Raw genomic sequence first — 12,963 nt, 5'->3', positions numbered from 1 at the left:
AGCTGAGCTGAGGGGTGTGGACAGCCCTGGGCTGGGAAGGAGCATCCGTGGGGTGTTGAACACTGTGAACTCCTCATGTGTTTCAATAGGCAAGTTAAATATTGACTAGTCCTGTGTTGAGCCCGTGGTGGTTACAGGAATCATTCCTGGACTCTGGTGATTCCCCATCCCGCCCTTTTCTTTACGGATGATCTTTGTTCAGCCCGGAGTGTTAATTTTCTTCCTTGGCATAAATCATCTTTGATGATTTCTGGGTTGGTGTGTGAGCCCCATGCTGTACATAAATGAATGAGTGACACGAGGAATATCTACCAATGTAGTTATGTTGTATGTAATGTACATAAGGAGAGAATGTATTTTGTTCATTTTTTTCTTAATAAAAATGTATATGCCAGCAAGGGTGTTTATTTAAGGTCTGTTTGTTCACATATCACTTCTGAGAACGGAAAAATGTCTGTGAGGATGTTGTAGTGGTGGAGAGATTGTGAAACCACTGGTGCATTATGTCTGGCCTTGTTCCCTGACATCCCTGATGTTGGTATCCCATAAATCCAGTGTGTTCCTAACATTTACAACAACTTTTATTGAGGAGGAACACGGAGTTAGAATATAGGCTGGTGCAAACCACTGATTTTTAATATTTGACTTAAACCAAAGTCCTTTTTTTATTCTTCTTCACATGAGCATAAACTTAACCTGGAACAAAATGTTTTATTTTGAGCACTTGAAGGCAAATAGAGATGAACTGCCCACGCCACTGCTGCCCTTGAGTGATGCCATTCCTGGCTTAAGGATGTGAGGTTTGATTCCCTCCTCCACAGCCTGACCTGAGAGTGAGGAGAGGCTGCAGACCAGGAGTGAGTTGGGATGAAATGCAGAAATAAGGATGAGCTCCCTCTCCCTTCCCTCCGTGAGCCTGAAGGCACCCACAGCTCAAACAAGTGCTCTGGCCATGGTGGGGCTGCCCTCACCCACATCAACCCAGCATCCCACCCCTCTGAATCATCTGTTTTATAAATTAAGGTAGGTTTTCCACCACTGTCATACTTCCTCCTGCATGGGAAAAATACCAGTTTTTCCATGGCTGGCTACCATGAAGGTCTGGGTTGGTTTTGCTCCTGCTGGTTCAGTGTCTTCCCATGTAACATCTGCAGAGCAGAAGGTTGTGGCTCTGGAGCACAAGCCCTGCCCACCCCCTTCTCACTCAGCCAAGAAAGGAGTCTTTTACATAAGAATGTTTATTGACAGAAATACATGATGCTTTCAAAATATATTTGTAGGAAAATGCAAGAATAATCTCTACAATCCAGTTCCTCAGTAAATTCCAGTGTAAATCAGACTCCTGTCCCCGTGAGAGATGCTGCTACACAGTACATAAGAGCTCTAGTATATGTGCAAGGTTCAACAGGTAGCCACCTTGGGAATTAGGTTTTCCTTCTCCAGTCCCTTATGGATTATGACTTCTGTGTGTCTTCTGTAGGCAACAGTCACAGTTTCAACCTCATCAGTTGGGTCATGGCACTGAGAGCGGGAGATAAAATGGTCCTAAAGTATTTACACGTTCCTTGTGAATCTGAAAATAGAAAAGTCTCTTGCAAGGACCTCTGAGCTGCTTATAAAACTCTCTCCCAAAGGTAAGAGCAATAATCTCTTTGTACAACATGTGGGATGTTAAAGCTGTTCTGGGGGAGAGAAGAGGAGCGCGGGGAAGGGAGGAGGGGCAGGGAGGGAGGAAATGCCTTTATTTATTATTTTTGGTCTAACAATTATGGCTACAGCTACAAAGGGAAGGGTTAAGGCCAAAGATGCTCATTGCTGCATTTCCTACCTGATTTTTTTTGTTGTTTTCCAAAAAGAATGTTTTCAACATAAAAAAAAAAAAAAAAAAAAGGTACTGTTTTCTTTTCCTGTGGAAATAGTTCTTTAAATAGGGGAAGGAAAATCTACTATAAAATATTAGTGGTTTAAAAATATGGTGTCTGGAAAAATAAATAAATGTACAATTCCTATTCAAATATAAATCACTATAAGCACTTGCTGAGCAGTTCACTGGTCTCTGCTCGGAAAGATTTAAGGTTGTTTGATCTCAAGCCTTTGTAGGGTTCTCCTGGAAAGTCTTTGGACCTGATTCATTAAAGCACTTCGGCATCTCTTTGCTGGGAAGGGGGAATCTTTAGGCACATGCCAAAGCCCGACTGCCTGGAGATGCCCTGCCAGGGGTGTCCTCATGGAACACCAGCCCCTGCGACCACGGTGTTGCTGCTGCCCCGTGTTTTTGCTGTGTTTGTTGTCTGGGAGGGACAGAAAGGTGAGGTCACCGACCCGCTGCTCGTCTCTCAGGGCAACTGGGAAACCAAGACACTCATGGAAGGTATTGTGGATACCCAGACCAGTTCTCTGAGCCTTGTGGCCACGTTACTGAGCTGAGCTTTATGCTGCCAGAGCAGGGACAAAGCCGTGGTGCAGGGTTACCTGGGTGAGAGGTGTTTTCCTGCTTCGTGTCAAATTCTGATGCCCTACCAGGCTGGCCTTTAGCTTTTCCTTTCTTCCTTTTTTTTTTTTTTTTTTTTTGGTATTTTTTTTAACTTTTATTTCCCCTCCCCTCCAAAATGACTTCCCCATAGTGCAGTGCACAGGTAAGTGAGGTGTGCAGGATACATCGCTAATGAATAGCAGGAGTATTTACATATAAAAATAGAAAGGTTTTGAACACTTCAGACTCTGCCCTTCAGTGCAGGGGAGAAGGGGGAAGAGCCTCTTGTGTCTTCTGCCTGTCCTGGGGCTGAGAGAACCACCCCGACCCTCTCTTTCCTGAGTACTCCCGAGGACCAACTCGACCTGATTTCTCCAAGCTTCCCGTTGCTTGGTTCTGCTTTTCCCCTCATTCAGGGCAGCCATGGGAGTGGATCCCAATTGTGTTGACTTGGTGGCAGAGCCTGAAGGAAATCTCCCTCCTGTGCACGTGATGAGTGCACAGTTGATGGCAAACAGGAGAGGGAGGGCAGTGCTTGGACACTGCTCTTCTCTGCAGCTCCTCTGGTTTGCAGGGGGCTTGGGACAACCACCGTCCTCCTGGTGGGAGGTGTGTTCACCCAGGTGACCTTCTGGTCCTCTCCTCTCTTTCCCGTGTGCTGGAGGATGGATCCCTGACTCTGCCAGTGCTGAGCTGCATCACTGGCACCAGTGCAAAGGTGTGAAACTCTCCCCATCCTTTTAGAGCCACTCAGGAGCTGTGATGGGGAACAGAAAACCAGAAACAGCCTCAGTCCAGCCATGGGTTTCTTTTCCTGTCTACAGACTTCAGCAGAGGGAGACCTGGATGACAAACCAAGGGCTGCAGGATAAAACTCAGTCCCAACCTCGCTGCTGTGCTGGAAGTTGCTTTGGAGGTCTCCTGTTTTACTGGCTTGTGAGGAAGAGCTTCAGAGCTTGGGCTGAGCTTACAAACCTCAAGGGGAGGAAACACCAAGGGCTGTACAGGTAGAAAACCCTGAATGCCAGCAGGCTGCCTGGCTTGTACTTCTGCTGCTCCTTTACCTCTTCTGCTGCTCCTTTACCTCTTCTACTGCTCAGGCAGGAAAACATGAGCACAAAAATCACAAACCGTGTTGGGGCACATCACCCACAGTCTCCTGCAGGATGGATGAAGGCCGTGAGGTGCTGCTGCATAATTCCTGGAAGGCAACTGACCTTTCTGTAGGGAAATGCAGCACCAGAAATGGCCTCCTGCACCACAAAATCCCCAACATTTTGTCTGGCATCACTCTTGATCTCCACGCCCTTCCCAAGAGGGACAAACTCAAGGAATTACTCCTTTTCCTCTCCTTCCCTATTTCATCCCATCAATACAAGAAACTGCTGCACCTCTCTTGGTTTCCACGTGGGTGCAGGATCTGTTCCACAGCCCTGGGTGACAGGGCTGAGCATCACTTGGCACTGCTGCATCCCTCCCATCCTGCTGGGTCCGGATGCATCCACCTGCCCACGGCACAGCAAGGGGCTCTTGTGCGTTTTAGCCGGCGATTTCTGGGGAAAGGATGGAAACTGGATTTGAAAACAACAGGCTTTCCCAGCTTTTTCCACTCCATACCTGGGCGTTGGGGAGGGCAGAGTGATGACTAAACAGAGGGGGTTTTGAGCTGTAGTTGCCAGCTGCTGGTTTGCTGTCAGATTTGCTCCCTCTCCCACCCTGCTTGCTTTATTTCTCTTCAGTTTTGAGTCGCTCGGTAGCTGGAGGACGCGGTTGGTGTGGTCGGATGTGGGGTGGGAGGAGACACCAGCAGCTCTTCAGGAGCAAAGCCACCCTGTTTGCCCATGGCTGTTCAGTTCTGGTGTGGTAGGTGGGTGGGGGGTGGAGGATGCTTGTCTTGATGTGGCCACCAAAGTGTCTTGACTTGATGTGCCCCAGAGGTGTCTTACGCCCCTTCCTCTTCCGTCCTGCAACCCACGTGGTGGCACAAGGGGCCATGATTAGTTCATTAAGGGATTTTCTGTTTGGTTTTTTTTTTTTTTGGGGGGGGGGGATTTTGCCTTATTTTGGAGCTGTGTGTGCGTGTGTAGAAGGATTAAGGGGTTTTTTTGGGGGGGGAGTGGTGGTCGTTTTTTGCTTGATCGTGTTCTGCACCCTATAAATGCGTGTCCTCCTCCTCCTCCAGGTCCTCCTTCATGAGGGTGTCAAGAGGAACGATCCAACTGTCCCCCAGCTCACCGTTGAGGTTCACCTTCTTCTCCTGCATTTCGGAGGAGGTCTCCATCACCTCCAGCGTGGGGTTGTCGTGGTAGCCGTTCTCCATGGTCTGCAGCTCCTCGGTCAGGCGCTGCTACGAGAAAAGAAAACCCATAAACCCCACTGGAAAACACCTTGGCCACGCTGTGAGTGTCACCTCGGGGCTGTCACCCCCCAGGCAGCTGTGACAGCTGCCCCTATAGATTTATATAACTACATATAGAGACTTTGACAGTGAGGTTGAGGCTGGGAGGCAGCGAGGGGATAGCATGGAGCTGGCAAGAGAGAGACTCTGCTAATGATGGGAGGGAGGAAAGAGCAGCCAGAGACATGTGGAAAACCTCCAGGAGCAGCTGCCAGCTTCAGCTTGGTCCACTCAGGACCTTGGGAAGAGGTTGAGTGTTGCTGCCTTGCCCCAACCCTGCATCCCAACTCCTGCCTGCCTAACTCAACTCCGCTCTTGCCCTCCCCTTTCTCCCACCCTGTCCATTTTTAGCTGTTTTATTATTATTCTCCTCCTTGACCCAGGGGCAGCTCCCACCTTGCAGAAGCTGCTGGCTCTTGACCCTCCCTGAGCATCATCCCTCCTCATCCTGGAGCTCAGTGGAAACCAAGCAGGGAATGATGGAATCAAGCACTTGATCACCCTGGTCCTTTGATATGCTTCAGGCTCCAACTCAGCCCTTCATCCCCCGGCAGACCCCCAGCCTATCCTAATTTTGCATCCACTTGGGCTCCTTCATCCTTGTCCTTCCCTAGAGGGATTCAGTGGGGAATTGCAGTCCTTGGTCAGCCCTTTTTGGGACAGCAGGACTCTTAGTGGGTCCTTCATCCCCATTTTTCCCTGGAAGGATTCAGTGGGGAACTGCAATCCTTAGTGAGCCCTTTCTGGGGAATGTAAAGCTCTCAGTGGGCACCTCTGTTAAAATCTGCCTCGATTTACAGCTTGATCTATTACAGTGCTCCTAGTAAATGTCAGGAGACAGGCGTGGGAGGGAATCCATGGAGAAGGAAAGGGATGATGAAGGAAAACTGCAGGGCTTGGCACTGGCAGAGGGGCTGCAGAGGCGCTGCTGGGGGTCCCCTGGGTCGCTCACGGCAGGGGAGATGTGGGCAGGGACGGTGGGGTGGGAAGCAGAGGACACACCTGGGCTCTCCCAGGGGCTGCTTCCCTGTGGGATTGCTGGTCCAGCCCCCAGAATGATGGATGGATGCTCGGGCAGCGCTTTCTCCCGCTGTGGCAAGGCACCCCCTGGCCATGCAGCAAGGGTAAGGGGGATTTTTAAGCTGGGCTTTAGTAGGCTTTAGTCCTGTTAAAAGCTACTGGACCCTACCAAGCGCTGGAGGTGAGAGCTGGGGGTGTTATGGATGCAGCTCCCGCCCCTCCGACCCCTGTGTTGGAACTCACATTAAAGATCAGGGCCACATGTCCATCATCAAACCCGGGGAGATCAGGGTGGATGTGCTGGGTATTTCCAAGGGAAAACAACGGAGGGGGGAAGGGAGGGAGGGGAGGGAGGGTTGGAGAAAAAAAAAAAGTAAAATAAAAAAAAAAAAACAACTTTCAAATCATTTTTGGAAACGAAGCAGGAGGAAAACAAAATAAACCACCCAAAAACAAAGCCAGGAAGGAGAAATGTGTTTGATTTTCGGAACTCGCATCCCTTGCTTTGGTGGCGCTGCTTTACCCGGTGCCTGGTGGGAATTTACCTCCGGAACATCCAACTGGGACTGGTACCTGTTCCTCTGCACCAGGATATTTGAGGGACACACATTCCCATCGCTAAAAATACCCTCCTTCTACCTGTTTTCTGAGCAATATGGGGCAAGAGTTGTTATACTGCTCCCTGTCCCTGCTGGGATGTTTTTCACCCCAGTCAGGGAGATTTCATCCAAGGGATGATGAAACCCCAAGGGGACCACACTGCAGGTCAAGCATCTATTGAGGTCCTGCATCCTCCCCCATTTTTTTCCCAAAAAATCAAGCCTTGTAAGTACAGGCAATTCTGATGCCTGGTGTTGGTTTGCTCTTCCCTGCCTCCTATGCTCACCTTCTTTATACTGCAAGTATCTAAAGCACAGACTGCCTTATCCCTGTGGGCAAAGGTTGGGATCCCTGGGGAAGGATGAACTAGTCTGGGGGGAAATGACTTGAAGTAGGATGCAGGGGTTTGTCTCTTCATTAAGAGGATGGTTTACCCTGATTACATAATTTGATTTTATCCTTTTTTTTTTTTTCCCTCCCTTTCTGTTTTTCTCTGTTCTGGAGCTGAATCCTCAGCAAGAGCAGCTGGGACCAATGAAAACCTTGGTGCCGGTGCCGCAGGGTGTGGGAACAGCCAGTCCTTGCAGGTAGATGCTGCACTAAAATCACCCAAAATTGCTTCCTGAGATAAAAATTACATTATTTTCGTTTTCCATGTCCTGTTCTTCCTTAAATCCTGCTGCTGCTGCTCTGAGGTTTGGCCCTGGCCCAGCTCCTGCAGAGGCTGAGCTGTGCAGGGTTGATGCCCTCCCGTGGATGTTCTCCTTCCTCCCTCCCACCCTGCACACAGCCTCAGGCTCCGTGGCACCCCTGGGAAGGCATCGAGGTGATTCTGGGCACCTGCTATTCATAAAAGTATTTCAAGAATTTTTTTTTGGGGGGAGTATAGGTGGTTTTGGAGGGGGGGTTTGGGTCGAGAAAGCCTTTCTTGTCAAAATTACGACCCAAGGGTGCTGCCCAGCTGTGCTGTGCCCTGGGTGGCAGCAGGGATGGGTGCCCAGCCTGTCCTATTCCTACTTCTCATCCTGGCTGCTTTCCCCACCAAAGAAGCAGCTCCTGCCCCTCAGGAGCACCCACAGCACTTGGGCAACCCTTGAGCGAGGGTGGTGCCCACTGGGCCAGCCAGGATGTCTCCACCAGCAGAGACGGCAACCCTGGTGATCCTCCATCTCCTGAGGGGGATGAAAAGGTCTCGGGATACCCGTCCCACCCCCTGCCACCTCACCTGGTCCTTCTTCTGGGAGAAGCGCTGGTGGCAGCAGCCGTAGATGGCAGCAATGAGCAGCAGGGAGCCGGCCAGGGTGACGATGGTGATGATCAGGGGGGTGCTGAACTCGTCGATTATCGCCTCCCTCTCCATTTTGTCGTTGGTGACGTTGGCGATGCCGATGCCCAGCTGCCACACAAGGGACAGGTCAGGCCCTGGAGCCACCCACCCACCGACGCACCTCGGGGCACGTCTGCCCTGGGGAAGCTGTGCTGTGAGCAGGGACCCACTTACCTGCTCTAACTTGTCCTTCCTCTCCAGCTCCTCGAGGATGTTTTCAGGGTGCAAAGGGACTGGGGGAAGAAAGAGGCTGCAATGAGCACAAGACGGGGGGGGCAAGGTTGTGCCACCATCCTCTGGTCTGTGGGGTGATCCCCTTTCTGGAGATGTGTGGACATGAAGCCAACCCTTTTAGGTGCTTCACAGCCAGACGAGGAGCCAGGATCTCTTGGAAGGGGGACAACCCCCAGTCCCCACCATCCCCCAGCCCCAGGGGTTTGGGGGCATCTCCAGTGGGTGATTTATGATCGAGGCCAATGAGGGGCTGTTACCAGCTCCTTCAGGCCATGCCAGAGCAGTGCAGGACTAGTCTCCAGTGCCTGGCTGCCTTGCCTTAGGTCAGGTGCTGGAGGCTGGACTCCCCACCTAATGCATGGTTAGGTTGACCTGATGATGAGGAAGGGGGGGATGGAGCTCAGGCCTTCCTCGCCTTCGTGTTACACAGCAGCAGGATGTCTCTATCTGCCTGGCACCCTGGTCCTAAAGCAACATTTGGGCATCCCAGGGCTGAGATGAATTTCCCCAAAGGGCTGTGACATGGGCAAGAAACTCCCCTCTGTGGTCCCTTAGGGAAGGATTTGAACTGGACACTGGATTTTAACCATTTGGGAGGAATTTTTCATCCTGGAGACTGGTTTCCTGCCTTTAGGCATCGTGGATGGGAGAGGGATCTGATGCCTTCCTTGGAGAGAAAAGCTCATTTCTGGGGTCTTCCAAGCCAGTGGGATGGGGCAGCCCAAGGAACGGAGCCCCTTGGCCAAGCTCCACCAGACCTGAGGGTTGTGCCAAGCCTCCACCTGCATCCCCAGTGTCAGGGTCCCCAGTGCCACTCCGGGCAGGAGGGCGGGGTCATACTCACGGTGCAGGACCACCTGCACGTCCCAGCGCTGGGACTGTGGCTCGTGGGACAGCAATGTCACCGTGCAGCTCTCCCTGCTGGCGTCGAACGTGTGCCGGCCCGTCGAGCACAAGCTCTCGAAGAAGGAGATGTTGGCGCTCGCCGTCCTCCACTCGGCCTGTGGGGACAACGAGGGTCAGCACTGTCCCCCCCACCCAGGGACTGCCCAGGAACACCTCACCCCTTCAACAGCGATGGGAGATGTCCCATCTTCTAAGAATGACCCCTCCAAGGGAAGACTGGACGTGGCACTCGGTGCCATGGTCTAGTCGACACGGTGGTGTCACAGGTTGGACTGTTACCTCAGAGGTCTTTTCCAACCAAATTCCCTCTGTGATTCTGTGATCTTCCCTCATCCCTTTGCACTGCCTGGCTGCTGCCGGCCCTCCCAGGGAACAGGAAAAGTTTAAAAGTAGTTTCTTTACAAGAAGCCGAGCTCTTGGCCCCGGTTCCTCACCAGGGCCCTGCACCAGCCTTATCTGTGAGCCGCAGCCTTCGGTGTTACAGGAATAGCAGGTCCCTGAGGGAAGCAGGGCGGGGGGGCTGGGGAGGCTCAGGGGCCACAGTGGCAGCAGGGCAGGGCTGTGCAACCCCACTCTTCCCTCACAGGCATCTTCAGCCTTTCTGCCTTTCTACCATCTGTCCCCACCAACACGGATCCCTGTCCTCCTTAGAACTTCCCAACTGCTCCATGGGGAAGAGCAAGAGACAGTGTTTTGCTTTTGGATAGAATTATAAAATGGATCACAGAATGGTTTGAGTTGGAAAGGACTTTAAAAAATCATTTAGTTTCACGCCCTTGCCATGGGCAGGGACATTTTTTGCTAGACCAAGTTGCTCCAAGTCCCATCCAGCCAGGCATTGAACACTTCCAGGAATGGAGCATCCATAGCTTCTCTGGGCAAGCAGGAGTGTCCCCAGGGGGAGTAGCCTGGTCAGCACTGGAGGGGTGGTAAAGGGGTAGGTGGAGCCCATGGTCCCTCTAAGATATTCCTGAGGCTTTCTGTATCTGCTCAGCACTTCGTAGCAACAGGGAGCTCACTAAGGTAGAGACCATCACCCTCCTGCATGCACAGATCCCAAAACATGGATGTGGTACTAAGGGACACAGTTTAGTGGTGGATTTGGCAGTGCTGGGTTAGTGGTTGGACTCAGTGACCTTGGAGAGCTTTTCCAGCCTTAATGGTTCTATGATTCCATGCGTAGACCTGGCCTCCACAGGTCCTATATGGAACATGCTGCATATACAGCTCCTTTGTGCACAGGTGCTCGTGCACAGGGTCTTGCCTGCAGAGTCCTGTGCGTAAAACTCCTCAATCCATGCTGAAACGAGGTGACTGGATGGGAAAGGCTCTGCTCCTGCCAGCTCCATTCCCCCCAGACCTTCCCCTCCCTCTCCACCACCACCGGCAGCCGGCAGCATCCCGCCTGCTGCACCACAAGGATGGGAGCTGCCCGGCCGAGGAAGGCACCTAATCTCACCCCATCTTATCTAAATATTTGGGAAGCAGTCAGTGGAGACAGGATGCACTTGCCGGGGCGGAAGGCCGGCCCCGGGTACAGTGCGAGGGTGAGCTCAGCACCGTGAGGCCCCGGCTGTCCCTGGGAACCTCGCCTGTCCTTTCACTTCGCACCGGGAGAAACCTTCCTCGGGCCTCTAGGGAATTGTACCATCCCGGGCGCATTCCTGGGAAAAGAGCTGCATGGGAAACCTGCCCCCGGGGCAGCAAGACATGGTGGCATTCCCTAGAAAGCTGGTTCCCAAGAGGACAGGGAGGAGGGGGCTGGGGCTTGGTCGTGGCGGTGGTTTTATCATGTCTGGACGCTGGGTGTTGCTCCTACGCCTGGAATGTCCTTAGGTTTATCAATCCCTGGCTGTGCAGTGCTTTCTGCTCGGCAGAGGAAGGGAAAGCCCCTGCTGCCTCCCTGCATCCCCCTTCCCCCGCAGCTCTGCATTCCCCCAGCCCTTAATAACCCACTTCTCTCCCTACCACCCTGTGGGGGGGAAAAAAAAAGCTTTTAAAATGCTTTTTTCTTGGGTGGGAAAGGAAACTGGATGCGAGGCTAAAACGTAAATGAGCACCAAAACCACTTCACTGCCGGCTGGTGAGCAGCGCCCAAACCCCTTCCGAGGCTGAACTGGAGGGACTGACCCTTTCCAGGCTTGGAGAGGGGCAGGGTAAGGCCGCTGAGCCGGCAGGGATGCCCTGGCAGCTCTCCCCTCCCCGCTCGCATTCCTTGGCCGGAGTTGAGAGGCGCTGCCGAGCAGCTCGGATCCGGTTCCCACACTGGCGGGGACCTAAAACCAACATCCCCGAATGAGGTAACAGCACTTGAGTCAACAAACCACCCCCGCCAGCTGGACAGGGCGAGGGGGACCACGACCCACCTCGGTCGGGGGGTCCCTCCACCTGCTCCGGGGAATGTCCTGCTGTGCCCAGGCTGGTGGGTGTCACACAGAAATTCCCTCAGTAAAGGTCAGGTGCTCCTGCTGTTGCTTTTGCAACGCCCCCTGCAGCAGGTTCTCCCAAGCATCCACCGACTCAGCTCCCTGGGCACATCCACAACCCGGTGGGGGACACGATGGAGGAGGACCAGTGACTCCCTGGGAAGTGGCCACGGGGTCATGTGGCACAACCACAGCTCGGGCTACACCAGCCACCTCTGACATCATCACCTCTTGCTTCACCTGACTCATTTTGGGGCTGGGATGAGGAGCAGAACACCCATCTATACATCCACCCATCCATACATCCATCTCTTCCAAGGAGGGAGTTACTCAAGCAGCCAAGAAAAACTCAACTGAAAATACTTGACAACCAGTCCTTGGGAAAAGGCATCCTGTGGAATGTGAAGCATCAAGCTAATAAGCCTTATTAAAAAACCCATTAAGATCCTACTCTAATCAAAGGAAGGAGAAGGAGAGGGGGGGGGAACATGGACCAAACTGTTCAGGGCTGGTTCAAAGCATCACCTGAAGAGGAAGAATGCAGAGAACCAACCAGCCCATAAAATATATTTGATCCACAAAGTGGTACCAACTGTATATTTGGCTTTTGTTTATTATTTATAGTTTGAGTTGCTTTTTATTTTTAAATTTACTGGAGAAACTGAGGTGTGATGGGACAAAACGTCCACAATTCCTGAGTTCGACCCCAAATGTTTGCTGGGGTCTTTTCATCAAGAGCCCAGCCATGGGGTGAGTGACTGCACAGTGCCTTCTCCCTTGCCACGTGTGATCTGGACACGTCCCCCACCACTGGTCCCCCACGTTGCCCTTGATGCTCCCCTGGCTTCTTGCTGGATCTGAATTTTCAGCACAACACCGCCCCAACTCTGGCTCAGGACTGGAGCCGTTTCTGGAGCCACTTCTCCTTATAGCACACACTTTCCTGTTTTCCCACGGGCTGTGAAACGCAAAGGATTTTTTCACTTTGCTGTCAGGATTTGGCTGGGGACGTGTTTACCAGGGCCTACAAAGCAGGGAAGCTGGATAGTGCCATTTCTCTGTTATCTGCTCCGCTGAGGAGGCACAAAACCGGTCGCAATTTTCAGGAATCCAACGAGTGGAAGGTTGATGGGAGTTGTTTTTGCAGCCCAGGAGGGCGCTGCTATGGGAGGATGCCCCCTTGGAGCTTTTCTGTGGCTGTTTTGAGGCATAATTGGCATTTTGTACTAACAGTGATTCGGCTCATTATTAAGCCCAGAGGAATCAAAGGGAAACGGGACGACGGACTCGCTGCTCACCAGCTCCAACACTCCATTGCCCAATGGAGTGGGTACAGAGGAGTGATGGATGAGGCCAAGCTGGGATGTTTGCCCACTCCCTAACTCACCAGTGCTTCCAAAAAACCTCCAGCAAAGCCATGAGAAGGACAGCGGCTCCATAACTGTATCCACAAGGAAGAGGGAAGCATTAAACACCGGCACGGTCATAACTGATCTCAGTCTCCAAAACTGGGTTTTGTCAATCTCTTTAAATATTTTTTCTATATTCATTATAAAATTTGACAAGAAGCTTTCCCAGC

The 12,963-nt window shown here is 52.2% G+C and overlaps 1 protein-coding gene across 3 annotated transcripts in view; it reads right to left on the bottom strand.

The window, feature by feature from the left end:
- Positions 1-1,220: 1,220 nt before the first annotated feature.
- Positions 1,221-12,963, bottom strand: part of LOC113958012 (podocalyxin-like) — a 47,524-nt gene continuing 35,781 nt past the window's right edge. Inside the window, exons 5-9 of one of the 3 annotated variants that reach the window (XM_027665975.1) lie at positions 8,897-9,053; positions 7,993-8,051; positions 7,717-7,887; positions 6,135-6,191; positions 1,221-4,820 (exon numbers count right to left, since the gene is read on the bottom strand). In XM_027665975.1, coding sequence (XP_027521776.1) covers positions 4,626-4,820; positions 6,135-6,191; positions 7,717-7,887; positions 7,993-8,051; positions 8,897-9,053 — 639 coding nt within the window. In that variant the 3' untranslated portion in view covers positions 1,221-4,625. The remainder of the gene's footprint in view (positions 4,821-6,134; positions 6,192-7,716; positions 7,888-7,992; positions 8,052-8,896; positions 9,054-12,963) is intronic. The other 2 variants (XM_027665976.1, XM_027665977.1) reach the window with 2 other exon arrangements.

This window comes from Corapipo altera, unplaced genomic scaffold, assembly GCF_003945725.1.
Source record: "Corapipo altera isolate COAL_440 unplaced genomic scaffold, ASM394572v1 178, whole genome shotgun sequence".
NCBI lineage: Eukaryota > Metazoa > Chordata > Aves > Passeriformes > Pipridae > Corapipo > Corapipo altera.
Note: the sequence above shows the minus strand (reverse complement) of the source record. Positions and strands in the feature narration are given on the sequence as shown.